The 26,793-nt window shown below is 40.9% G+C and overlaps 4 protein-coding genes across 9 annotated transcripts in view; 3 read left to right on the top strand and 1 right to left on the bottom strand.

The window, feature by feature from the left end:
* The first annotated feature begins 663 nt into the window (after window positions 1-663).
* On the top strand, window positions 664-4,547 carry tmem50a (transmembrane protein 50A). The gene is made up of 7 exons (XM_042387984.1): window positions 664-771; window positions 1,327-1,432; window positions 1,622-1,734; window positions 2,234-2,301; window positions 3,093-3,185; window positions 3,434-3,494; window positions 3,604-4,547. The coding sequence occupies exons 2-7, from the start codon at window positions 1,331-1,333 to the stop codon at window positions 3,647-3,649; spliced, it is 483 nt and encodes a 160-aa protein (XP_042243918.1). The 5' UTR covers window positions 664-771; window positions 1,327-1,330; the 3' UTR covers window positions 3,650-4,547.
* Window positions 4,179-15,471, bottom strand: rhd (Rh blood group, D antigen). 2 transcript variants are annotated; one of them, XM_042387983.1, is made up of 10 exons: window positions 14,479-15,471; window positions 7,040-7,226; window positions 6,633-6,783; window positions 6,343-6,490; window positions 6,035-6,207; window positions 5,711-5,848; window positions 5,500-5,627; window positions 5,159-5,238; window positions 4,790-4,863; window positions 4,179-4,605 (listed from the first exon to the last, which is right to left on the bottom strand). In XM_042387983.1, the coding sequence occupies exons 2-10, from the start codon at window positions 7,204-7,206 to the stop codon at window positions 4,579-4,581; spliced, it is 1,086 nt and encodes a 361-aa protein (XP_042243917.1). In that variant the 5' UTR covers window positions 7,207-7,226; window positions 14,479-15,471; the 3' UTR covers window positions 4,179-4,578. The 2 variants fall into 2 exon arrangements, with proteins under 2 accessions (XP_042243917.1, XP_042243916.1); XM_042387982.1 differs by lacking the exon at window positions 14,479-15,471 and adding an exon at window positions 7,585-7,890.
* maco1b (macoilin 1b) lies at window positions 8,542-21,632 on the top strand. Of its 2 annotated transcripts, none has more exons than XM_042387981.1 (11): window positions 8,542-8,995; window positions 10,334-10,475; window positions 12,037-12,163; window positions 13,417-13,540; window positions 14,172-14,350; window positions 15,496-16,054; window positions 17,508-17,666; window positions 18,019-18,201; window positions 18,388-18,508; window positions 18,949-19,123; window positions 19,232-21,632. In XM_042387981.1, exons 1-11 carry the CDS (start codon window positions 8,916-8,918, stop codon window positions 19,432-19,434), a joined length of 2,052 nt encoding a protein of 683 aa, XP_042243915.1. In that variant the 5' UTR covers window positions 8,542-8,915; the 3' UTR covers window positions 19,435-21,632. The 2 variants fall into 2 exon arrangements, with proteins under 2 accessions (XP_042243915.1, XP_042243914.1); XM_042387980.1 differs by having other exon boundaries at window positions 8,546-8,995; window positions 15,493-16,054.
* A 3,215-nt stretch (window positions 21,633-24,847) lies between these two features.
* The window catches only part of ldlrap1b (low density lipoprotein receptor adaptor protein 1b), a 32,747-nt gene continuing 30,801 nt past the window's right edge, over window positions 24,848-26,793 (top strand). For 2 of the 4 annotated variants that reach the window (XM_042389167.1, XM_042389168.1), the window contains exon 1: window positions 24,848-25,221. In XM_042389167.1, the coding sequence (XP_042245101.1) occupies window positions 25,137-25,221 (85 nt within the window). In that variant the 5' untranslated portion in view covers window positions 24,848-25,136. The remainder of the gene's footprint in view (window positions 25,222-26,793) is intronic. The other 2 variants (XM_042389166.1, XM_042389164.1) reach the window with 2 other exon arrangements.

Consider the following 26,793-nt stretch of genomic DNA (forward strand, 5'->3'; position numbering starts at 1 on the left):
GAGTGTAAATAATAAAGGGTCAGCAGCAGGCGTGAATGCCCCATGTGACTCACACATGATGTCTCTGTCACTAATCCCCCAAATGCCTCCAAGCCAATCTGTAGATCATCTTAACAGAAAATGTAATGAAAATGTTCTGATGACTGTCTCAGGAAAGTTGCTTCCACTGAGATAACCAAAGTGTAAACTTTTTTTTTTAAAAATAATAAATGAATAAATAAACACCACTTTTTACATATGTTGCTGCTTTCTCTGCCACCACGAACATCCCTGAACCCCTATTTAAAGTATTTCCATGTTTATTGTTTGAGTCCAGCATTTGTTGCAGTTTGCAATATCTTCATAAGTAACTTTACTTGTGCTATACTTATGCAAAGTTGTAAAGTTTGGCGAGCATTTTTAACATTTGCGCAGATATTCAGAATTCCATGCTGAAATATTGTATTAAACTAGAAAAAGCGTGTTCATGTGTGTTGTTTTATATTTCACTTTTAGTACGAACTGTTTACAGCATGATTTTACTCCCTTCTTGTACGCTGTTTTATGATTAACGATGTTAAAAATCCCTACATCCCATATATGGCTACCACTTTTTGACTCGTCCATAACCATTTTGTCCCACGACACCTGAAGGCACCAACATCAACAGCGTCTCAGAGGTTCACTTCATCAAATGGGTGTGGGGTGAACTGCGCATGTGCATGACCGAGCTCTTTCGGAAGCAAAGTCGAGCTTAACCAGGGGGTGCACATCAAAAACCGAAAATAAAAGGTAACAGTTCCCTTTTAAAATGACATTGTGTTAGAGCAACGCCACCGAGGTGTATGTTTTTCCTCGATAACACCGTTGTCGTTTGAGTTGTGTAATTATTTTCAGCGACTTCGTAGCGAGAAGGAACCTTCAAGGAAATGATAGCTAGTGCCAAAGCGATGAACAAAAGAGCCCGACGACACTCTGGTGTTTTTTGACCTGCTTTATAAATAAACGGCGTGTTTCCACTGTTTTGAGGCGGATACGTCGACAGCCTTGTTGTCGAGTAGATGTCACTGATCATTTGCGGTTGAATATCTCGCTGTTGTTGGTCTGTGTGGGAGTCAGGAAGCTGAGCATCATCCTTACTGTACAGCGATTGCGCACAAAGATATTCATTGTTTGTGAATTCCGATATAAGTTTTTTTTTTTTTTTTGGTGGATATTGTATTTAGCTGTTACATGTCGGTCAGTATATATAATGGACGCCTGTGTTGTCGAGATGACGGAGTTTTTTATAAGTTTCTAATGTTGTTTTCACTTTTGTCATTGTTCGACCTGACGCTGTTTTCCCAGAGTCATGTCAGGATTTCTGGACGGGATCCGGTGCGGAGACTGTGAGTGCAATGTGGACTGGGGTGAAAGAAGAAACACCATCGCATCTATAGCTGCTGGAGTCCTGGTATGTCACTTATTTCCCCAGCTAGGGCATACACACTGTATGTAGCCTTGCCTCTAGTTGCAATTTATTATGCACAGCTGTGAATTCCTGTTTAAGAGTTATATATTACACATTCTCATTAAAACTTTACATGTCACCATAATGGTCATTGAGATCCTCAGGCTTACTTTGCATCCTGTTTCGTTGCAGTTCTTCACCGGTTGGTGGATCATCATCGATGCAGCAGTGAAATATCCTGATGAGGGACAGTTTCATCACGCTTATCACACTTGTGGAGTCATTGCCACGGTGGCTTTTCTCATGTAAATATGACATGACTTTGCAAACTGTTCCTGTTTCATGAAAATATTGAATCCTTGAGTTTGACAAAAATCATTCTCATCACAAGGTCCACTTACATGGTGTTTCTGAAGCTTTCAGCTGTCTGTAGCTCAGTTGTCATCTCATGTTTATGTTGTCACATGACGTCAGTATGGAATTTCGGTCACATAATAACAGTTGTTATGGGGTGAGATTGTTAACACTGTCTCTGAACTGTCTGTTCAAAGATGGCCTCCTTAATCTTTTTCCAACCATCCACTGATTCCTTGTCGATGAATTTGAACCCTTCCCAGTCGATGCGGTGACTAGTTTACGTCTAGTGCCCACACAACAAAGTCACATGACCAAAATTCCATATTTAGGTCATGTGATAACAACTAAACCATATCCATGACAACTGAGCATATCTGTTCGCTTAGGAATCAATCAATCTTATCATATGTTTGTATTTAAAGTTTCTTCTTTCTTTGATCCATCTAGGATAAATGCTGTGTCAAATGGCCAAGTGAGAGGAGACAGCTACAGCGAAGGCTGCATGGGACAGACAGGTGTGTATGATAGGAAACATATGGTGAACTACTGGATATTATGAGTTAAATTCCCCACAAACATTTAATTTTCTCCATTTCCCATTTCTTTACTGGCTAGCTGAATATTTTGATACTGTTACATCCGGTTGCAGTACTTACAGTATGCCTTAATTTCAGACTGTATGTATGACCATTACAACATTTAGTACAGGCTGTAAAACACAAACCTTTAAAGATCCCCTCCAGACATGTGAAAATACTCTTTGTGCGTAAATAATCATTTGTGTCTAATACGGTTTTTCGACAAAAAAGTTCAGTTAACAAGTTAAAAATTCTTAAAATAACATCTTCTCCTTGTCCTTCATTGAAAATCCAAAATCTATGAATATGCACATATTTTTCTGTTCAAAAGTTTAACTGCTGGACACAAGATGTTTTCAGCTTCACTGAAAAGTCCTTTCTCAGTGTATGTGTGCTGAAGGCTCCATGTTTCCACATTACATTCTTATAAGCTGCATATTGGACCACTATTGGCTCCAAACTGGTTGCGATGACACAAATCCTGCTTGTACATACACGTCTTAATCTCAGATTTATGGTGAGCACAGAGAAACTTTCCCCCTTCAGTAGATAAGTGTGGAAACAGCTTTCTAGTGTTCAACTCTGCACATACATAATTCTGCACAGTGAAGCTCAACCATCCAAGCGAAGTAACAATAATAAAAACTTGCGGTTGAGTGGAGGTGAACCTTTAAGAAGTGCTGTGTGGAGTCACCCAGTAACCCGCCCTTTCTTATCTTTGTTTGCAGGCGCTCGTGTCTGGCTCTTCATTGGCTTCATGCTGGCTTTTGGCTCCCTCATTGCCTCCATGTGGATTCTGTTTGGAGGATTTGTAGTGCCTCGTAAGTCCTGTTTGTCTGCTTTCAGCTTGCACCTACTGTATAGTTTTTGCGGTGTGACAACGAGAGGCTCTTACAGTGTTTTTTGAAAACTGTAGTGATCAAAGATAAGCCAATTTGATGCAGTAACTGAATATACATACTATGCTTTATAAAGTGAATCAAATTTGATATAGTTCTGGTGTGCTATTGTGCAAAATAATACATACTGCCTCATTTTTTCACCTCTGTAAACCTGTTGTCTTTTGCAGAGAAGCCTGTTGTGTACCCTGGTATTGCCATTTTCTTCCAAAATGCATTCATCTTCTTCGGGTAAGTTAATAGTCCTAAGCGGCGTCTTATTTCCAACCCTTGCTTACACTTCAGCACAGGTATTTTGCAAATTGTGTTGCTGACATTACCATCGTTTCTCCTGATTTAGGGGTTTGGTCTTCAAGTTCGGACGTACAGAAGATCTGTGGCAGTAATGGACTCTGTGTGTCTGTTTGTCCACTGTTAAACACTCTGCTTTCTATATTGTATGAGACAATATGCTTTAGTGGTTATCCACTTTATATAGAGACTTTTTTAGCTTTCAGATTAACACATTTAATTTATGTTGTTTGCTGTATAAAAAGGCTAAATCATATCTAAGCACAAATTTTCACAGATTCCTTGAAAGTTTGAATATTTTCAAAAGTGGCACCTCTTTTAAGTGTCTGTTTGCACTCAGACTGCATAGCCATGTTGGTATAATGGTTTACAACTTGTGTATAACAAAATGTGTATTTTGGGAGCTATACTTCCCTGAACTGTCCACATCTCTTTTGGGTATACTGACTTCTATGACATCCTTTAATTTGACATTTATTTGTCTGTAGAGTGGAAATATCAAATTATCATGGTACAAAATATCATTGAGAGAAATGCATATTTCACATTACTGTACACACACATATTTACTGAATGTAATCATGTGGGACTGTTTGTATTCCTCTGAAATAACACTACATCAGGTTTAAAATGTTGCAGTGATCCGGATTTATTGTTAAAGGTTAATTAGCTTACACTGCTGACCTAAAATCAACAAAGGTTTCACAACTGCAGGGTGTTATTTATGTACTGGAGATGTGTTTGACTGCAACACATCAATTTGCTCGTGTAACATCCATGGCAGCATTAAACAGAAACAAACGGAGCAGTAAATGAGTCTTATATTCCTCCACATCTCAACCTTGCTTTTTGTCCCAGTCTTGCACACATAAAAACATCTAATAACTACTTTGCATATACATGATATAAATGTATCGTATGGAATGTAATATGTTGTATGAAATTATATACACTGACATGAATGAATGCAAAAAAAGGTTTGTACTTCCAGGATCAGACTTGGTCTGCTTCTTTTTCCATCTTCTTACTTGCGCACTACAAGATGGGGAAACTGCAAAACAGAGATATTTTGTTCAGTTCTGTCTTATTCATTTGAAGAAAGGAAACATTCCAAGTGCATTTCTGGTTATTATCCCTGTAGATAATTAGAATCAATAATATTTTTTACAGTACAGTGAATTATCTTCTGGTGGATGTTTTGTTTCCTTGTTAAAAAATTAATTTTGATCACCAACCTCCCAGAAAGCCTGATCATCAAAACATTTGTTGTCTTGAGGGGGTCTCCAGAAGTTCCACTTCAGCAGCAGCCCTTTGAATGGTGACATAAAAGTCATAAGGAAAACAAGCTAACAAGTGACATATAATACAGCACTGACTTATGGATGTCAACCTGAGTAAAAGGTGTTTACATGCCGTAAAAAAGAGGCAACTTCAGGTGACTCCTGGATTTCACAAAAATAGTGAAAACTTAACGTAAAGTAAAAATGTACTGCATCTTGTGGTAATATTTCACTTTCGATTGCATTAAGTTACTACAGGATAATGCAAAAAAAAAACAATCTTCTTGTATGATTGTACAAACGTGCAGATAATCAAAACCTTACCAGTAATGATTCCCGTCAACAGACTCAGACTTATGGTGATGAGGAGAGCAGAAATGTGAAACACAGCAAACCTGATTGCCCTGCAAATGGAAGACCAATTAATAATAATAATAATAATATTCATAATAATACAGTTAATTTGTACTGCACTTTTCATTCATAGTGAAACTCAAAGTGCTACAGTATTAATAACATAGAACACACAACACAAAGAAAATAATAAGAGTTAAGATGAAAAGGCCTTCCTGAATACAAAGGTATTGTGAAAGACCATAATATTGTGTTACACCTTTAGTGTGTTTATGTGTTAATATGCATATGACATGATAGCACACTCTTACATTCTGTGGTCATCAGAGTCTATAAGCTGCAGGATGAGATGTGCCAGCCATCCCAGTAGACCAGGGAGCCCATATGTGCTCAGAACAGCACAGGTGTCATGGCACTGAAACGCGAGCAGCATGTGGATCTGGAAGATGAGAGGTTATGAGGAGTTGTGATGACTGGATTATTAAATCAAAGGGTTAAATGTCTTCATGTGGTGATCCAAACCTTGAGGTATCGGAATCCAATGGTTGATACAACAGCGGCAGTGAATCCGATTGTCATGGCCTGCCACGGTTGATGAACCGCTGATATGGAAACCCCGACAGCAACACCGCCAGCAAGGATACAAGACTGCATATGGATCTAATAGAGGAGTGAAGACATAAGCCCCATTGTAGATCAGATGTTGCTGGTATGAAGCACATTGATAAGATTTATTGGTGGTTGTCATGGTCTTAAAACAGGTATCAGTCCTTCTACTCCAGCCATTAGTGACTCTATACATGAAAGAGCATAATATTGTGCTAACATATTAAATGTCAGACGTACTGGGTTTAGTTTTCCCTTGGGACTGGTGAGCACAGACACAGCAGCTGCTGTTACAGCACTAACAGCCAGGGCCAGGTAGGTGTTGCACACTGCCCCCAGCTTCCTCCCAGGAATACGGTCATCCACAAGGATTGCGTTAAAACTGGGCCAAAACATCCACAGAAACACGGCCCCTGGAGAACAGAGACAACAGATAACAGGAGTAAGAGGTTTGTTCTCTTTCTCAGAGACGCTTCACCAAGGTGGATGCTTGCTTTGTACTCCCCCCTACAGCCCTGTTTAACAGTAACATCAGAAAGACAACACACCTAACATGGAGAATAATCCTGTTTTGCGGTCAAATGTCTCTTTCTCAAATTGCTGTTCTGATCCTTTCCGATACAGGATCCACGTCAGCGTGAGCCCAAATAAGGCCCCAAAGATGTGAAGCAGCATGATGCTGTTCAGAAGCCGGACCTAGAATCAGGAAACATTATCATTAGCAAATTACCAACAAAAGCAGGATAATCATATTATTTACTTGAGTAGCGTGCACAGTGTGTGTGTGTACAGTGTGGTGTGAATTTTTTTGTCCTGAAGGGTGTTAAAAGTTGCTCACCTTCAGCAGAGTCTGGAGGAGCCATTGATTCAGGACAAACCCTGACACCTCCAGCAGGGCAATGAGGATGAGGTGGACAGGGTTGGTCTTCCCCACCACAGTTCCAATTGCAATGAGTGCAGAAGATGCACACATCTCAGCAACCACCAAGCTATGTTAAAATGTAACAAGAATTTACAAAACTATATAATATATATATATTATATATATATATAACAAAAGTTAGGAGTGAAAAGATATCCTACAATATTATGTTCCTTATATTTGCACATTTAACTGATGTTTTAAGTTACCTTTGTTCCATCATGTAACTTTATCTTTCGCTATACGCCATACACACATACTGTATAAGGACAAATGGATCCAGAAGAGATCCGCTTATCAGAATTAAAACATGATCACTGTACCTTTTCAAATCTAGCCTGATCTTCCCTCTGTAATACCAGGACTCAATGCCGTTGAGTATAATTGCCAACTGGGTGGCCATGACAGCCACAAGGAGGTTGAACCCTGTGCCACTGAAGCCATACCGCACTAAAAAAGTGCATAAGAAGCCAAAACCTAGAATCACCATCACATTCACATCCTGGAATTCTGCAAAAGAGGAGAAGAGTTAAAAACTGTCAGACACCTGAATCACAATACAGTCCTATATGATCTTATATACAGTCATTTTCTGCTGTATTTCAGCCCAATTTTCATGAGACAATTTAACAAAGTCATCTGGTCCTAAAGTTTGAGCCAACTCTATGAGCTTATCAAGGGCCAACAGTAATAACTGCAGCCCCTCCCCAATACTCTAGGATTCTGTATTACTTTGTTTTGCTTTTTAAAGTTTCTATACGACGTTAGTTTAAACATAGTTTCTTCGTTAATGGGCTTTTCAGATGAAACATGAAATGCTATACATTTTACCCTCACCATTCCCACTCCAAACTCACAACAAACTCACCTGGGTAAAAGTTGCTGAATGTAGTCCTATCTTTTTGTACGTTGTTTTCAATCTCAGTGCAAAAGGCATATATAACAATGAACCCTATCTGCAGGAAAAGCAGAAAAGGTGCCAAACGGGAGCGCAGACTTGGTGCGTACCGCGGAGCCATTGCAGATCTTTGCGTACTTCTCTTTCAACTGACGCATGTGTCGCCCTGGCCCTTTGAAAAGGGGCGCAACCGTAAGACCTTACCAAAGGCCCCATCTGAAAAATATCCCATGATGCACAAATACAGAATATGCATATTTGTATATTTTAGTGAGCCCGTTAGCTTTTTTTTTTTTTTTTTTGCCATATATACAAAAAAACGATAACAAAACTAACAACAACCAAAAAATAAAACAGGAAATTTGTCAACTGCTTATTCATGCCCTAAAAATATGAATTTACAGATTTCTTTTTAAATATTTGAAAATTCCTTTTATATTTCAGCTAAGAAAATGATCAAGGTCACTTCACCTTACATATTCTCGCTCTACTTTTATCCTTTTATTAATTAAGCCACTTTGTTATGGTCCAACAGACAATACTGAACAAACCAGCCACAGGTAAAGTTAATTATATTATAGGCAACTGCCAAAGACACCCTTTTGTCAAATACACGCTCACACCAGGCACATAATTTAACGTGGTAACCAAACATAGATGGCATACAAGGCCCTGGGGCAAGTATGTCAATGAACCACAGACAAAGGCTCTGATATAAATAACCTCGCAATGCTGGAATGGATGTTTTTGTATGTGGCACAAAAGGAATTTTTCCCAAAGACTGCATATTTTCAGTTCATAATAAACCAAAGGCAAAAACCTCTAAGAAAAAAAACCCGCCTCTGTAATCAGTTGATTGGTCAAGCAGCGATGCCCGATTTGTCCACAAACAATCTGATTGGTTAAACGTCAACACGTCCCACACACAGCGGCCCTCATCTATTCTCTCTCCCTTGTTTGTCTTTGGTGGAGGCGAGCTGAGCGACCGGACACGGTGCAACATTAATGGCCCATCTCTGTATCCGTCAAACAGAGAGGCCTCGACGGATAAGATTGGTTGGATATAAGGACCGTCTGACAACTAAAACACAGCGCGGTTCGGGCTTTATTGAGCCTGCGCTAACAGAAAAAGAGGAGGTTCCCGAATAGAGTCCTTTATTTATTTCTTTGTTTCCAGTGTGGGGGGGATAATAACAGCGACATACACCACAGGCACTTCATTTATTATCTTTGTCCGTATACACAAGAAAACTGGATAAGATTACAGTGGTTACTCGAAGGCCCAAGCCAAGAGGAGGAGGATGAAGCGGCGCAATGCGGACTGCAGCAAACTCCGACGGCCGTTAAAACGGAACCGAATCACCGAGGGTATATACGGCAGGTAACTTACATGCAGACTGGCTCCTCACGACAATAACGGGGGCACTGAATGCACATGGCCCGAAAGCTGCAGAACATGAAACTTTCCTGACGTTAACTGTTTATGTCAGTGCCCTGCCATGTTTTCGTTGTACATTAGCAGGTAGCTGTTAAGCTAGCTGTAGCGCTAGGCCCCAAAAACAGCCTGTTTTTGAACCATGTCACAAGGTCTCTTATAACAGCAACGTCCCCGTTTGAGAATGAGTTGTAGCGGATATTTGGATACTAATTAAACAACACGGACTATCTACCGTTTGCTCACGTCAGTTGTCAACTGCCAGCCGCGTTAAAATTAGCCGCTTTCCTTGTTAGCTAAGGTAACTTGAAGGAGCTAGCACCAGCAGCTTTGTCTGCTCATTGCCAACTTCACTACATGCGCCTTATTTATTCAGTAATGATATAGCTAATGTTAACCATCCACCAGTTAATAAGACAGCAGTCAGATTCGGTAGTGCTTCTGCTGCACTGTTCAGTTTGAACAACTTGGAAGTTGATTGGTTGTCCTTCCCAGCAACACCTGACAGGTCCGACCTCTCCGAGACTTTCTACTTATCTGACAAGACAAATGCTAAAGGCCACTAGTTACACATGTGGCATCTAGATCTACAGATGTGAGGCAGTCCTTGAATTATTGAACAGGTGCCCCATCACAAAACAGTCATGCTTTCGAGATCAAAGAGGAACAATCCCTGCTGTGTCACTTTCTGGGTCTCAGTGCTTTTAAATACAAAATAATGTCAGCTGCAATCCAATATATTCATCCCATTCAAGTGGCATGGATCGTGAAACAGGAAAGACGGCAAATCCATCACAACAACGTAACCGGGTGTATGCACCTCCTCCACAACCCAACATGTTGTCATGTCCAAATTTTTAAAGCAGCGTCACCTAAGAACATATCAAGGTGCAGCCACAGACCTCTTACAGAATGCTTACACAAGTCTTTTACATGTTTTTGTATGTGTCCTGTACATACGCCCAGTTGCATTTCATAACATAAACCACCTCTACTGATCGCAGCACACACAGGCATCTAATCTATCAAACAGCCGCAAAAAGCACCAGATATTCTATACATTTTACACTAGATTCACCTCCTACACATTCACAATAAAGCTGAATCTCTTTGTTCTAACATTATAATGATTTCCTATATATTGACTGTAGATGATGAAGAGGAGGGCCATTCTTGTCAACACATCACATGGCCAATATGAAAAAACACTCTTGAAGGTTGTTGTGTGTATGTGCTCCATAACATATTGTGTCAATAGTTGTCCTCTCTCTCTTTTTTTTGTAGTACCTTCCTGTACCTGAAGTTCTTGGTGGTGTGGGCACTGGTGCTACTGGCAGACTTTGTACTGGAGTTCAGGTTTGAGTACCTCTGGCCATTCTGGCTCTTCATCCGGAGTGTGTACGACTCCTTTAGATACCAGGGGCTGGTGAGTGGCTATATCCTGTCATTAAACATGCCTTCATAAAGATAGAGAATGAGCAATGTCTTACAGATGGCTATCTCAGCATTTTGTTTTTTCCTGTTTGACACTCATCATGTGCTAGTTATCACATTTAGATTACATTGCCTTTTTGCAGGAGCTGTATCGCTTAAACGCCATGCAAATGAGAATGAGTTGACTCTAGCATGATAAGCCAGATTACTGTTTGTGAAACATGACTTGTTGGCCGTGTACGTACATGCTTTACTGGGCTTTGTACAAGCACATATGTGCATGAAAAAGAAGAACAGATAAAGTATCGCTTTGACAGCAGTGTGTTTGAATGAAAGGAGATATGAGAACACATAGTGGTGCCTCTTTGTGTCCAAAGTAATTCAATCCAAAATCAGACTGAAACTGAAATGAAGTCTTAATTCTGTAGGTCATTTGTCACAACTGAACTGTAAATGGTTGTTTGTAAAGTACAGACACACACACAGTAAGACAAACGTGTCTCTCACAGTACATGACCTTTCTTATCACTTCACCATGAGTCCAGTAAGTGAAACCAAAGAAAAAAACCAACTTGACGCTTATAGACTTAGGAAATGTCAGCTTTGATTCAAATATGTCACAGAGGGTTAGAGGAGAGATTGTTTGCTGACCAGCTGCAGGTGAACATGGATTATACCGTAACACACTTATTGCAGTGCTCTGATTTCTTGTCTTACCGGATTTCTCCCAACACATAATTTCTTGTGTGCATGTAAACATAATCAGTGATTTAGTTCATTAGCAAGAGGAAAAGAGAGAGTGTGGAGTAAAAGAGTCAGACCCTATCCCTTCAGAAGCATAGAATAAAACAGAAGATGATTACGTTGATTCTTAGATAGCCAGACTCAAACAAAAAGAAGTGTAAACTTCATGAGAACCCGGGAGGCAACAGAGGGCTGATCAACAGGAGAGAGCAGTTACAAATATCAGAGGTAGAGACTCATTATCCATTGTGCACCTGCTGCAGCAGAATATAAACACTGGGCGACCATAAACAAATTTCAGCTTTCAGCCAGTCTTCCGTCACCTCAGTTGAATTCTGTTAGACTCTCAAAAATGACAAGCTGAACTACAGATCTGATCAGACTTGCAGGTCATTAGTCTGTCTGTCTGTTATAATTTATGGTACATGTTGTCTAAATCTTGTATGCTAATGTTAGTCAATCATAGTTGTAGGTCCATTGTGTAGGTGTGTGTTTGTTTTGTGTGTCTGTGTCTCGCAGACATGCAGAAAGAGAGAACTGAAAATGTAATATTGGTGTAACCATTCTTGGCACAATTTTCAACCCTTGTCTCAACCATTTCCCTTTTTTCTCTTTTAAGGGAATGGTTCAAATTGAGATTTGATCTTAATCTGCATTTTTATGTTTAGCAATCATACATTCTGTTGACTTAATGTGCTTTTCATTTATCAGAGTTGAGTGTGAAATACTAACCAGGATAAGCAACCTCCATCTCTTTCTCCTGCATCTGTTGCTGTTTTATCATAGCCACCTCTAATCTCCCCCAACAGGCCTTCTCAGTATTCTTTGTGTGTGTGGCGTTTACCTCGGACATCATTTGCCTCCTCTTCATCCCAGTACAATGGCTGTTCTTTGCTGCCAGTACCTATGTATGGGTCCAGTATGTCTGGCACACAGGTAAGGCCCTCCTCTGTTTAGATGTCTTGATATTTGTTCATTTAAATTCTGCATTTGGGAAATGCTATTAATTTGACTAAAGATTTGCGAGAGACCCATAAATGGAGAACAAAAGCTACCTCGAGACCACGGCCTTTGTATCTACGTTAGTTCTGCAAATGCAAACAAATGAAGGAAAGAAGGAAGAAGCTTTCTGTGTATTTACACTGTGGACCTAAAGTTGTAAATTGACCGAATTCTTACATGTAGAACTTGTACAGGTTTGAGTTGTTCTTCTTCCACTGCAACAGGGGAGAGTGTGAGAAGTGTTGCACAATGCCCATGCACATCGATGTTGATGTTATTTACAAATAGTTGGCTTGCTTCTTAGAATTTTGCGTGGTGTGTAAGTGAGCTGCACACCGCGGATTAGCTGTCAGTCTGATTTAGCGGTATCCTCCTGTGTTGACCAAAGGCCAGGTGTCAGATTGAAATCCTAGTGCCAGTTGGGGGAGGGAGGAACACAGTGTGGTCCCCAGTTGCTTTCTGAGCCATCCAACTTTACTCACCAGTGACATTCATACATCCATTGGTCATGGGAGTATTAATATCTCTTACCACTCTGCAGCCTGGTGGTGAAAGTGTCTGACTTAATTACAGCCGAGAAGACAATGGGTAATGTTCGTATCCTTACCTCTCTGTCCTGAGGCACCTGGTTCAGTAATGGTGCGGCAGTGGGGAGATCACCACAGAAGTTAAATGTATGTGTGTGCGTGCAGATCTTAATTAATCAAGTCTAATGATCCCGCCATTGTCCGTGTTCTAAAACATTTGTATGGGACAGTCACATCATCTAGTGGGCACTTGGCCCAAGTCAGCAGTGTTTGTCTAAAAGCAGGTCAGGGTGTCCTTTGATATTTCTTTCTATACTAGTACCATACCTGAGTTTTAGTATAAATGATAAAATAATACTCAGTTCAATACCTCTCTTTGCTAAGTAAATACATTTTCAGTAAAAATATTTTTCTGTCATTTAGAAAAACAAGCTCATATGCATCGTTTTGACACTGAAAGACCTATAAGAACGTTGTCTGAATACAGCATACAGTTATGATTCAGGTAGTATCTCGAGAGAGACGTAAACAATGACTGAGCATTCTTGCCAACTTTTGCAGTTTTTGATACTCATTGCTATGGACACAATGTGGGTCTTACCTCCAGCACTGAGGTTTGATGCTCAGTTCTAACACCTTCGTCCTGCTTTGTTTCCTCAGAGAGAGGCGTCTGTCTGCCCACCGTGTCTCTATGGATACTCTTTGTGTACATAGAGGCAGCCATCAGATTCAAAGACCTGAAGAACTTCCACGTGGACTTGTGTCGTCCTTTTGCTGCACACTGGTGAGGCCCTGTTCTGTGTTAAATAGAGGCAGTGGAACGCTGACGTATTTCGACTGAAACGCATGTTTCGGTTTTGTGTGTACTGTGAATGTGTCAGCACGGTGCAGAGGAACGATGTGGACTAAAGGCAGCATTATATGAATTAGTCTCCATCTTCAGTGTCACATGATTGGTTACATTGTGGGCCTCATGCCTCTTTTTTTTGCTCATTTTCATGGTGAATCAGAGTAAATTCACTTAAATATGTCTGTTGCGCAAGTAGGAACTATAAATATGTATCGCTCCTTTAGCAAGATGCAAGATTTCCATCACTTGTATTTATGTTATGTTAGCCATTAGCTTTCAGAAAACAGTTAATTATAGTTATAAGCAGATAATTAGCCTATTTATTAAAAAAAACTGAAATTGGCATTGCTTCTATAGTGTACGTTCATGTACTGCATAAGGCTAAGAGAGGTCCACAATTTTAATCTAATGTGCTTTTAAGACCTTTGAGCTGGATTTGGATTTGGCTATGTTAACTTATAATATGTTGTGAGGTCAAGCTGTTTACATGTCTCCTTGATTGAATCAGTACTTAGTGATTTTGATCTATGACGAAAGAGTTTACTTCCTGTGTCCATCTCTGCAGCATTGGCTACCCAGTGGTCACGCTGGGCTTTGGCTTTAAGAGCTACGTAAGCTACAAGATGCGCCTCCGGAAGCAGAAGGAGGTGCAGAAGGAGAATGAGTTTTACATGCAGCTCCTGCAGCAGGCTCTGCCTCCAGAGCAACAGATGCTTCAGAGGCAAGAGCGAGAAGCAGAGGAAGGTAAGATTCATGTGCACATACATTCACATGAAGCACCTGGCTCAAGAAATCTGAGGTTCACGTACACTCTCTACCAGGACAGAACAATAAAATCACATTATGTCATTAATTTGACATGCACAACTCACAGTATAGAGATTTCTTCAAGTGTGCATAGTGTTATCTTGTTGCTCTCTATCAAACAAACAATGCTCATTACCATCTGGTTTGCTAGCTTGCCTCTGTGAGTCAGTGGTGACACAGTCATGGATTGCGTATTTGAAAGATGTGCCAGTCAGTCATGCATCAGTCAAAACTGTTGTTGGAAACTGGAGCAGCAAGCAACAACAACAGTGATGTCTTCAGTGTGATACAGATGTGATATGGTGTTTTAAAGTCTTGTGTAGCATCACTCCAATAATGCTCTTTGTGCAACTGATGTTGTACATGAAGGCCTGATTAGTACAGAGTACTGTGTCTTTGAATTGTGTCTTTGTTTGTGTAAAATTGGTTAAAATCATAATCATCCATAGCTTTGTTTTGTTCTTGAGAGGTTTTTCGTTGGACCTGGGGAGAAAGTTCTCAGCAGATTTTGGTCGGAATCCTTCAATTTGATGATGAAAAATACAGACCCTAAAAACATAACTATTATCAAGTTCTTGTTAGTTTGTCATGAATCTGTTTTGTCAAACAAGCCAACGTTACTCGAACGTACACTTGCAGCACATGCTTTTCCTCTTCAGCCAAAGTCTGTGGTTGCAGGTGCACCTGGCTCATAGTTTAAACAAACTATGCACACAACGATCACAAGAGGCTCTGCTCGTTGGGTGTCATTAGGAAAAGATTTGAAAGGGGTTCTAGTTTTTCTTACAGATGGAGAAATTGATGGAAAATTGTCACTAGACAACCAATATGAAAAAGACAACGATCAATTGAGACACAACACAGCAGTGTGGTTGTGTTGTGCAGTTGTTTGGCCATTTCACACATTTCAGTGCTCATACTGGTTACAGTCATGTTTCAAATAGGATGTGGAGAGTTACACACTGGTCAAGAGAGGAAAGAGAACTTTGTGAGATTTTCTTTAAGATGAAGTCTTGTAGCAGTTCTATATATTTCATATACCATATGTATCTCTTTCACTTCCCTCTTTGTTCATACAGCAGCAGCAGCAGCAGCTAAAGGAATATCTGAAGTGGACACACCCCCAGTGTCACAGAATGGCGCGCCCGCCAATAAAAAGACATCGGCACCACTGCCGGAGCTAGAGTATAGAGAAAAAGGGAAAGAGGGAAAGGGTGGCGGGGAGGCTAAAAAGCAGCACAACAGCAACAGCATCCTGCCGTCATCAGTGGACTCTAAACTCCAGGAGATGGAGTATATGGAGAACCATATGAACAACAAGAGACTGACCACAGAGCTGGGCAGCACAGAGAACCTGTTGCTTAAAGAGGACAACAATTCCTCCTGCTCCTCCTCTTCCTCCTCCTCCTCCAAAAACTACAAAAATGCTAGCAGCAATGCCGCAACACTCAACTCCTCGCCCCGCGGCCATAGTGCTACCAACGGCAGTGTGCCCTCCTCTAACTCATCCTCCTCTTCCACGGCGAAGAACGAGAAGAAGCACAAGTTAGCAGTGAAGGGGACATCGGGTGGCTCCCACAGGGATCCCACAGACAACTGTATCCCCAACAACCAGCTGAGCAAGCCAGAAGCACTTGTTAGGTAAGAGACACATGCACAGACCTGTATGTACTCATTAAACCTCAAGCACATTACAGTTGTGGCATGATATATGTTTTTTTTTTGTTTTGTTTTTCTTGCTTCACTTGCTGCCATACTTTGGCTCTTTGGCTGGCTGCTGTTTTATTTTATGCTTCACTCAAAAACTATGTGTTTCCAGTTTTTTTATGGATTGCACCAGTTAGTTTTAACAGCTGGTGTACCTGGAAGAAACAAATGACCAGAAATGTATGATGCCAAAACAGATCATCACAAAAATGGCCAAATCTGCCCCTATTCCGCTGATCAGCTGATCAACTTCTGACCTCCCTAGTTAAGGCCATCCATGATGGAAAAAAACTGCACAAAGCAAACAGATGGTCATGGTTGAGTCTCATGTGGTTTTTATGTATTTTATGAGTCATTTCCCAGGGGTAAAAGTAGGTTTAGTGTTGGGTTGATGATGGCAGATAATTTGGCATAATGTGCAGTGTATCATTTTCTTAGCGCCCCCCTGTGTGTGTGTCTAATTTTAGCAGCGGTTTACATTTTGCAATCCCAATTTTTGTCGCAGATTTTTCTCTGTACCTCACAGATGGCAGCAGATAAAACAAGACAAATTTTAAAACAATATCTGTAGCATCAAATTAGATTCTTTCTCAGGAATTATGCTGAAAGTTTGACTACGGCAGATAATATTTCTTTCCTCAGAGTAGGATATTAGAAACTGCTGTGAAGCTTCACTTTCTGCTCCTGTAAGAATTAGTTACATCACCACACACCCAGAAGCATAAATGCTTAGTTTTCTTTGTTAGGCTGTGTATTTGACTGATTTAAAAGACTTAGGTTAGTCTTTATTTTATTTTTAAGTCTAAATAAATGAATGTGAACATGCCTTGGCTTGGCTCCAATAATAATTTAGGCAGTGCTTTGCTGAAGAAGCTGTTTGCTACCATGTTCTGGGCATGTGCCTGACTTTCAGGCTACAACATCTGGAATGATGTATTCATAACTATATACATGTAAGGCTGGGCGATATGGACAAAATCATACATACAATACTTCTATGGGTATTGTGACAATATTGTAGAGACAACTATTGGTGCTTTCACAAAATATTTACACAATGAGATTTTTGATAAATGATCATGACTAATGTGTATATAATGACTAAGTGGGTAAATGCAAATAATAGAACAGCTAGAACAGTCTGGTAAGTTCAGAAACTTACATCACTGTAATGCAGCCTTTAAAACCAGGAAAAGGCAACACTTATGCCATGTCACAATATCCAAAATCTAAGACCATATCTAGTCTCATATCACGATATCGATATAATATCGATATATTGCCCAGCCCTATATACATGTAACTGTTTTTTCTATTTTTTAGTTTAGTTTAATGTCATATAAGTAGCATGTCAAGGTGTCTCTCTGTTCTTGCTCACCCGGGATAGATTGGAGCAGGACGTTAAGAAGTTAAAGGCGGACCTGCAGGCTAGCCGGCAGGTGGAGCAGGACCTGCGCAGCCAGATTGGCTCGCTGGGCAGCGCTGAGCGCTCTGTACGCACTGAGCTGGGCCAACTGCGCCAGGAGAACGAGCTGCTGCAGAACAAGTGAGTGGCTCTACTTTCCAGTAGGTCGGAGAAAGGTCAGACTCGTGATCTTTTTGGTTTCGGATCATTACAAGCTTAGGGGTATTGGGGTGCTGTCATGTCATGTGTCAGTATAAACAAACAGTCAGGAAAGAGCAGCTGTCAGCAGAAAACCATCACATCAACACTGCAAAACAACTTTACATTTACAAGTTAATTTCTGCTCAGGAAATCAATGCATATTTTTCAATCTATCTGCAGTTTCACTTTCATTCAAAACAATAAGCACAGTTAAGAAATACTGATCCTTCCATCCGTTATTTCCTGTTTGCTAATGTGCTGTTTTATGATATGTATGTGTGTGCTCTTGTAGGCTCCATAATGCTGTGCAGGCAAAGCAAAAGGACAAACAGGCAGTGGGCCAACTGGAGAAGAGGCTCAAAGCAGAGCAGGAGGCTCGTGCCAACGCCGAGAAACAGCTTGCAGATGAAAAGAAGCGCAAGAAGCTAGAGGAGGCCACAGCAGCCAGAGCAGTAGCACTAGCAGCAGCATCCAGGTAAGATAACATCTGATATTTGAAATGCAGTGTTCAAGTATTTTACCAGAATGGATTGTTATACTCCCGACTTATTGTTTGTTTCTTCATTTATTTTAGTTTTTACTTTTGTTTGTTTGTTTACTTATTGTGTGTTTATGATTTGTTATTGCCATCAAAATAAATTCACTTAATTTCTTTTCCCAGAGGGGAGTGCACAGACACGCTGCGGCGGCGGATAACTGAATTAGAAACAGAGTGTAAGAAACTAACAATGGACAACAAGCTCAAGGAGGACCAGATCCGAGAGCTTGACTTGAAAGTTCAGGTAAGGATTTGTTTTATGAATTTAAAATTCACAGTTTTAAAAAATTGTCTACACTTTTTTAAGTTTAAAATTCTTGTGTTTGAGTGAAGAAAATAAACTATTTTGTTCATAATCCTGAGAATTCCTATAGAAGCCAAATTTTGCGTGCATCCCACAATCCACTAATGGGTGTTCAAGTCTAGTGAAAAGAGTGTAAAATCTGTACATATTCAACTTGAATGGCAACAGAGAAGGATGTATGTGCTGGATGAATTTGCCACTCACATCTGTTATGGAAGTTGTTCAGCATCTGTTGGGGAAAATGGAAATATCAGCCAATATTTATGTCAGACAGCATTCACACTGCTCACTGAGCCATTTACAAAACATGAAATTTTGCCAAAGCATCCGGTCAAGAGACGTGACCCTGACTGTATATCTCTTCTCCCTCGTCTTTTAAGGAGCTTCATAAATACAAGGAGAATGAAAAAGACACAGAGGTGCTGATGTCAGCGCTGTCAGCCATGCAAGACAAGACCCAGCACCTGGAGAACAGCCTGAGCGCAGAGACCAGGATCAAACTGGACCTCTTCTCTGCGCTGGGAGACGCCAAAAGACAGCTGGAGATTGCACAAGGTCAGTCCGATTCACAAAATATTTATTCACACACGAGACTCGGAATACGAACTCTCAAAAGTTACCTCGTTCTTTTTGACTGACTCGTTGATGTCGGCCCGTTTTCAGGTCAGATCCTGCAGAAGGAACAGGAGATAAAAGATCTGAAGCAGAAGATAGCTGAAGTGATGGCCGTCATGCCAAGCATCTCCTACACAGCCGACACCAGCAGCATGACCCCCGTGGCCCCCCACTACTCCTCCAAGTTCATGGACACCAATCCCTCCGGCCTAGACCCCAACGCCTCCGTTTACCAGCCACTCAAAAAGTGAACGCTTCGTCCCGTCCCTCCATCCATCCTCCCATCATTTTTATTTCCCCTGCAGGCTCACCACCTTCCAATCTGCTCGGCATGTCTGCGGCTGAGAACGTTGTTTTTTTTCTTGGGTTTTTTTTTTGTTTTCTCCTCGCCAGGTCAGAAGGATGTTGTATTGTGTGACTGTATTTGTTGTAGTTAAAACAAAAGACAAAAAAAAAAAACTTAAACGGACATCACATGTCAACTAGGAAGTCCCGGTTGTTTTTGGGTTTTTTTTTTTTCTTCTCATAAGTGTCTAGTGAAACCTCACAGATTCGGGTATGTATCTTCATCTCAAGGGTGTTGCTCTCCCTTTCCCACCACCACTGCAACTACCTGCAACCAGTTACCTGCTCTTTTGGTCCTGGGGAATAACTGCTTTATTATTTAAGTTGATTTTTTCCCTCCTAAAATTGGAAAACAGTTCTCCTTTATCTGTCATACAGCCCGACTCGGATCCCAATTTATTTGACAGATTGTTTTTCTCCCAAGGTAGTATGGCAACATCTGTAAAACCAGAGGAATGTAGTGCAAAGTTAGCACAGCCTCTCGCCCTTGTTGTATTTAATTTATTCTTTTAATCTACAATCAGACACCAAATTAACCCTGCTCTCAGCTGCTTTGGGGTTTGGTGGCAAATTGTTCTTTTTAAAAAATGTATCATGTGGTTCTATTTGTTTGCTCTTGAAGAGTCAAGTGTTGATTACAACAAGTTGGAAAAGATCTTTTGATGTTAGCAGAAGCAGACCTTGAAAATCTGTAAAGCATGAATGAAACCCAGGCAGCACCAGTGAAAACAGCAGTTTGGTAACCCCCCCTCCTCCCCCCCTCCTGCTTTGAAGAAAGAGTGCAGAAAAAGAAGCCTGTGTTAAAAGTGTACAGTTCGTCTTCTTCTGCAGTCTTTCATCAGTTGTCATGATCACAGTGCCTTGAGTGAGGACATAGAGTGAGTTTCATAATGAGATACAACCCACCCCTTCTGAATGAGTTGCAAAGCATCTGGCTAAGCTGGAAAGGATAAGAATTTGACCCCCACCCTGTAAATTGGAACAAAGTTGCCCTCGGATGCTGATTTGGCTTTCGGACTCCCTACTGATTTCCCCTCTGGTGAGGAAGCTGATCCATCATGCGCAGGCGAGGGCAGCTCTGTCCCTTTATACATGTCACATTTAACAGATACACCGGACAGCACCAAATCCAAGACTTGGTCATTCTGTCCTTTTTTCTTTATAATCTATTTGCCAATTGGTCAGTAAGTTGAGATGATGTTAGCCACCACAGAGTCTACTGCACACAGGTTTCCGGCTCATCACATGTCCGCTCATCTCTACTGCTGTTTAAACTCCAAATCCCTCAGTTTAGCTGCTGCCACCTCTTCTTCTTTTTTTTCTTTCTGAATTTAAAGTTGCACTGTAGGAAACAGATGCTGTTTGAAAGGGAAACATTTGTAAAGATGGACTGTGCAATGTAAACAAGAGACAAAGCTTCGGAATGCCAACTCTAATATCGCATTCAAAATAATTGTATTTAATTGATCCTCCACTTCAGTTCATGTGCCAAGAATGGAATGCTTGTTTCTCTAGTAATGTGATCAAGAATGTACTGCAAATACATTGGTCGACATGTTTTGTCAGATATCCAGTTTAATATCTCTTAAAGGAAGTTTCTGTAAAGCAGGAAGAGAAAGTGGTCACCTGTTTGAAGTAGACTGTGTAGTTAAAAGTAAGGGACTAGAAAATCCAATTTCTTTTTGTGAATGTTACAGTATTTGCAACTGTCGGGCAAAGTGGCTGTTAAAAGTTTTCTTTATTCCTGTTTCTGGTATTATTGTTATTTTCCTGCAGGGAGAAAATCGCTTGAGTCCGATGTGGTTCCACCATCATCTGAAATGGTCATTGTTGTGCGTGTGGTTTTCACCTACTGTATATGGAGAAGCTTTTTTTTGCTCGATTGCTGTCATCGGCTCCTGGGGGAAAAAAAAATGTTGTGAAAATTACAGTTTAGCCAGTTGTTTGGTCAACTGATTGTTGAAAGTATAGAAAAGTGTTTTGGTTTTGTTTTTTGTTTTCTATGCCCACAGTCACTGCTCTGTTTCTCCCCAGGTCTGACCTTGGCTGCGCTCTCGCTCTGTGAGGTTTACAAGGAATAAACATTTTTTTTCTTGCAAATTGACTTTCTGTTTGTTATTTTGACCATGTGTACAGAAATTTCAAAGCAACTTGTCAGCTTTGATTAGCATGCATAATTGATGTATGGCATCATATGTCATTTGATTTTTGTTGTAATCATATTGAAGAAACATTTTTTCTCTGACTGAGCTCTAATGCAATATATTGTTACAGTAATTTAAATATATAAGGCAAGTAAAACACAATATAAAGAATGAGTTCTATTATAAAATTTAAAATGTGCAAAATTTAAAACTAGATAATATTAACTGCCATATGCTGTATTTGAGCCTCACAAGATGTATTATCATCTTACTGCCACTAGGAGGCAGTATCTATCTGTATGTTGCAGGTTAAAGGAGATTATCTCTGTCTACGCAGACTCTGGTTATTAACTGTCAGGATCCACTAATTCCCTCTTTTCACGACTGCAAAATCCCATTCAGCTTTGACAAAAGGAACTTATAATGATTTATTCATACCTACTACTAATCACAGCTAGTCAAAACATGGTGATAACCAACGGTTATCCCACAACGCTATCTGGAAGCTCTAGTAGAGCGGCATTAGATTTGGTAGGTAAATGAATTTGACCCTGTGTGACAGGGGGAATGCTAGTCTTCAATGTTAAAACTGGGTTTTTAACCACATCTTTCTACACTCCTCTCTTTGTCTACATTTCAAACTCAGAGGTAATCACCATGGGGGACTTTCTGCACTTGCCTGACCTCTGGGCCTGACATTTCAGTCAGCAATGCAATCATAAAAGGGAGCAAATTATGGGCTGCCACACAAGTGATTTGAGGAGGGTGGGGGTGGGGGATAAAGAACCCCTCTTCCAAGGACACTGAATTTCAGTACATGAAAGAAGCCCCTCTGCTCAGCATTCTGTCACATGCCAGGTTTCCCCAAATACGCTTGATTAACCTGTGCAGCGAGACAAATGTGAGTAAAGCTCCCTGCTCATTTTCTCTGCATTAACTGGTGCCTAGGTTAGACATAAATTTGTTTTACACTCAATCCTCTATATTTTATTGCTCCTCCAGTTCCAATTTTGGCACCACACTGTTTGGCACAGTCGACCATGTGGAATTAACAGATTATAAAAGGTCTTTTCTAGCAGTCGGTATTTGGCACAGCTGTACCTGCAATGCCCGTTCGGTCTCTGAAATCTACAGTAAATCCAGCTGTTCAAAGAGAAGAAACTCCAGGCACAGCTCTCCCATTTTTCTTGAACCTACTTAATTAACATAATGTCTGTGAGCAGTTTTCTCTGTGAAAATACACTTTCCACTCTTTGCCTCTAGGCCTACCCCTCTAGAAAATATGGAACATAGTGAAACATTAAAAATGAACTAGTTTTCTCAGATGATCACATAATATAAAGTGAATGTGCTGTGCAGGTAAATAGCAGTGTGTGTATAGATAAACTGTACTCACATGGTTCAAGCTGTGATACTGCTAACTTGTGTTTGTCCTCATGTATAAATCAATTATGCGTATTTTATCTTTCATACAAACCCTCACAGTGAAGAATCATCTCAGTTGAATGTTGGGAAACCTGCTCGCAAGCTCCTCCACAATGTGCAGTTGGACCTCTCTTCTCTCTCCAAGCAGAAACTCATTGATTTTTTTCCCTCTCAAACACACCTACTGTAACTATTACCTGTGTTGCTGCTTTAAAAGTCAAAATATGTCTTGCACGCTTCAGTAACTGGCAGATTTACTAGCATGGTGCACTCTTTTGTCTCAAGCCTCTCAGTGAAGCACGGTTGTAGCTGCCAAGTGATTTAAAAGGAGTGCACCTGCCCGAGTACAGAGGCACCCTTTAGTTCACAATGCTACACTGATGTGGTGATAATTCTCCCTTTTTATCTGTTTTTGTTTTTTGTGCAGAATGAAGCCGGTTCTTTGTCACTGCCAACCCAGCTTCAGATTGCAGATAGGAGTGTGATGGTGTTGCCTAACATGTCCTTGGGGACATTTTAGCCTGTTGCACTCTTGTGTCTGAGTTTGTCATCTCCTGTGAAATCTGGTACTGCAAGATTTTTTGAAAGCCATTCACGCTGGAGTGACTCATTTACAGCGTGATGATGTAAGCTCAGTGAAACTCGGTATAGAAATTGGGCTTGGTATCATTTAAAATGTTTTTAGAGTGGAGCCAAGACAATAGCTAAATATCCTTTTAAGCAATATTTCCACGACTAAATGTGTAATGTCTCAACATACACAGCTATACAAGAACTTTGCCTACAAAGAGTCTGGCAACATCCCACTTTAAATCAATATGTTATCAAAGAAGACAGAGTAAGACAAAAGCTACTACAGTATGTTCTATGGACATATTTTGGTCAGTGTTGGTATTGAGGATCCATACCCAAGCGCAGACAGAAAAACATTACTTGTGGATATTTTTGTACTTTATGTATAATTACTGATTCCTTGCATTATCTAAAAAGACAATGCTCTGCAGAAAGAGGGACTATAAAAGGTCACAAAGGGTCATCTTGAGCTTGAAATTTTAACTGTCATGTATTTTTAATCATGCACAGAGGAGGTCAAAATGACATGCATTGCTGTTGGCTGGACTCTCCTCCAGATGTTCATCAGCCCAGGCCTGCGGTTTGTTTTTGAACAATGACTCACTGACATACAGTGCCTCTTTCATAAAGAAGTCTATGTTCTTTCTCCCCTGCAGATGATTACTTGTATGACATTGGCCATCAGAGTACTGAGGCAGAACGTGAGGGCTAGGGTTACATGCAATACAGGGAATATGATGCACTTGATCAGAAATAATGCTATTATATTTAATGCATATGTAACAAAATCAAACAGACAATAAATAGGAGAGTGATATATGATTTTCATCCTGTTACCAAAAGGAAAATATTAACAATAAACAAAGACTTACGGTATATACTCAGAGGTTTATGTTTTTATAGCAGCTTTTATGGCGCTTTATGTCAACCAGAAATGGTGAGTCAAGTGAAGTAGTCCCCCCTCCAACCTATTATTCCTGGTCATGACATTACTGACATTTCCTTTGAATAGACGACGCTTTTAGGAGCTAGGGAAAGAAGAAGCCATGTGGCTGAATTAAACATGAGAGAGGTTTAAGCACAGACCGTGATATGACTACCAAATCATTTGTCACAAAAGACACTGGGTGGGAGTAAAACTGTACCGTGTATTAACAGGAACAACAGCAGCAGCGGCGGCAGCAGCAGCAGCACCGCCCGCCCGGGATGCGAGTGCTGCAACAACCTCACTCGCGTGATTCCACAAACGGGCGTCACGCACATTATCCGGTTAATTTACATACATAACACCGCCCACGGGGACGAACATGATAATCTACCATCGATTGAAAGCTAACCGTGTGGAGGGGAGAAAAAAAACAGCAGGAAAAAGTTCGCAGGGGAGAGGGCTGATTTAAACCAAGCCAAGTGTTTCGACAGAGACGGACAGGGTTGACGGGGTGTTTGCCCCACTTTTGGACTGCGATATGGACGCTTTGAAATCCGCTGGAAGGGCGATTATACGGAGCCCCAGTATCGCCAAACAGTCGTGGGGTTCGGGCAGACATAAAAGTAAGTATTCAATTGCTCAATACATCAATACGAAGGCGCTAGCATGTGCTAATTTGGCTAAACCAAGCTAGCCTCGACGAGAAGCTAACATTACAACCGGCGTTTAACGTTACTTAGCGTTACTTTACAACTCGCCAGCTACAGTTGTTGGTCACAAAGTAGCTGTCAGTGTAGTAGATGTTTGACAGACCCAGCAACTCAAACGTGTCATAGCAGAACACTAGAGTGGCTAATTAAAGTCGTAAATGTTTTGTTATGCTTTTGAACTTGACTCTCAAACTGACAGCAGCGCCCCGCAGCTTGTAAACTGACTCCTGTTGAGGCTTTTGCGCACAGAGTAGCATGTTCATCACCCTAACTGGTTCCCCAAACCTCCAACTTGCCGGAATGAGTCGCTCAGTTGTGTAAACTGAGACTAAAGGCGGACTCGTATCATGAAAAAAAAAAAAGTTTGAAGGTCTTGTGTGGAAATCCTGTTGTTGTCTGCCACGTCACTCTGCCAACCAACTGACTGACACGGCTTTGAAATGGACAACAGAGTCTCAGCAGCGGGGAGCTGAAAAATGCTGCGATGTGGACTCATGAGCGACAGGAGAGAGGAGCAGGAGAGACAGGAGTGAGAAGGCATGATAAAAAAAATGAGTGGTCGTCTTCCTGGCAAGGCTGTACAGTCCTAGCAACACACTGTTGCTAGGCGATACACTTTGTGAAACAAAAAATGAGTGGCTGTATATAAGGAGTGATGAATTAGATAAATAGATACTTTATTGTCATTGCATGTTAAACACATCGAAACTTGGTTGGACAGCAATCGACTCCACTTAGCAGCATATATATGGTTGTGGGTTCTTTTAAAATCTTATAGAGTCGTCTAATTTAGCTCAAATTAGGGGTTTAATGATCATGAGAGCCACCTCAGGATTAGCTTGGGATTTCCCCCATGATGTCTGGCTTCAGCTGCTGCTCAGCACCCTCCAATGTGTACAGCCATCACCCAGGCATGATCACATTGACTATGCTGGCGTGGCTTTCACATGCAAACCCTTTTTATGTTTGCTTGTACAAAAGGGGAATGTCCCCTGCCTGCTCACACCCCCTCCCCCCTCCCTCTTTTTTTAATTTCATAGACAATAGAGCAGTTGGCAGCGAGATGTCACACGTGCCGGTCAGTGCAATTGATGCTTTGTTTTGGTCCACTCCTCTCTGAGGGGGAGTGATGCACAATCAGCACGGCTTGTCCACATCTGACCAGGCAGTGGTCACAGAAGGCTAATGACCAATTAAATCGCTAATACAGGGAAGCTGAGGCTGGTAGTGAACTTTGCAACGACTCCACATTCAATCTGTGGCAAAAGTCAACCTCCTCACTTCTCTGTCGCTGCCACAAACAGACAGTCAAACAGCTGATCCTCTCAGTCATTTTGTATCTATCACATCAGTTTCTCACAAAATAGGTTCCTCTTTTGTCTGTGATCAAGTGACTGTTCATCATCTTTTTTTCCTAGATGTAATTTATAGACTTAGCTCTGTTCGAGAAGGCACCAGTGTACTGCAGTGTCATGAGTAGAAAGC

Source organism: Thunnus maccoyii, chromosome 16 (assembly GCF_910596095.1).
Source record: "Thunnus maccoyii chromosome 16, fThuMac1.1, whole genome shotgun sequence".
Lineage (NCBI taxonomy): Eukaryota > Metazoa > Chordata > Actinopteri > Scombriformes > Scombridae > Thunnus > Thunnus maccoyii.

Coding starts and splice junctions, on each gene's coding strand:
- tmem50a (XM_042387984.1), top strand. CDS start 1,331: ATGTCAGGATTTCTGGACGGGATCCGGTGCGGAGACTGTGAGTGCAAT. Junction 1,433..1,621: donor CTATAGCTGCTGGAGTCCTG/GTATGTCACTTA, acceptor GTTTCGTTGCAG/TTCTTCACCGGTTGGTGGAT. Junction 3,186..3,433: donor TGGAGGATTTGTAGTGCCTC/GTAAGTCCTGTT, acceptor TGTCTTTTGCAG/AGAAGCCTGTTGTGTACCCT.
- rhd (XM_042387982.1), bottom strand. CDS start 7,735: ATGGCTCCGCGGTACGCACCAAGTCTGCGCTCCCGTTTGGCACCTTTT. Junction 6,784..7,039: donor ATCAGGCTAGATTTGAAAAG/GTACAGTGATCA, acceptor ATTTTAACATAG/CTTGGTGGTTGCTGAGATGT. Junction 5,849..6,034: donor CCAAGGGAAAACTAAACCCA/GTACGTCTGACA, acceptor CTCCTCTATTAG/ATCCATATGCAGTCTTGTAT.
- maco1b (XM_042387980.1), top strand. CDS start 8,916: ATGAAGCGGCGCAATGCGGACTGCAGCAAACTCCGACGGCCGTTAAAA. Junction 13,541..14,171: donor CGTCCTTTTGCTGCACACTG/GTGAGGCCCTGT, acceptor CCATCTCTGCAG/CATTGGCTACCCAGTGGTCA. Junction 18,202..18,387: donor GCACTAGCAGCAGCATCCAG/GTAAGATAACAT, acceptor TTCTTTTCCCAG/AGGGGAGTGCACAGACACGC.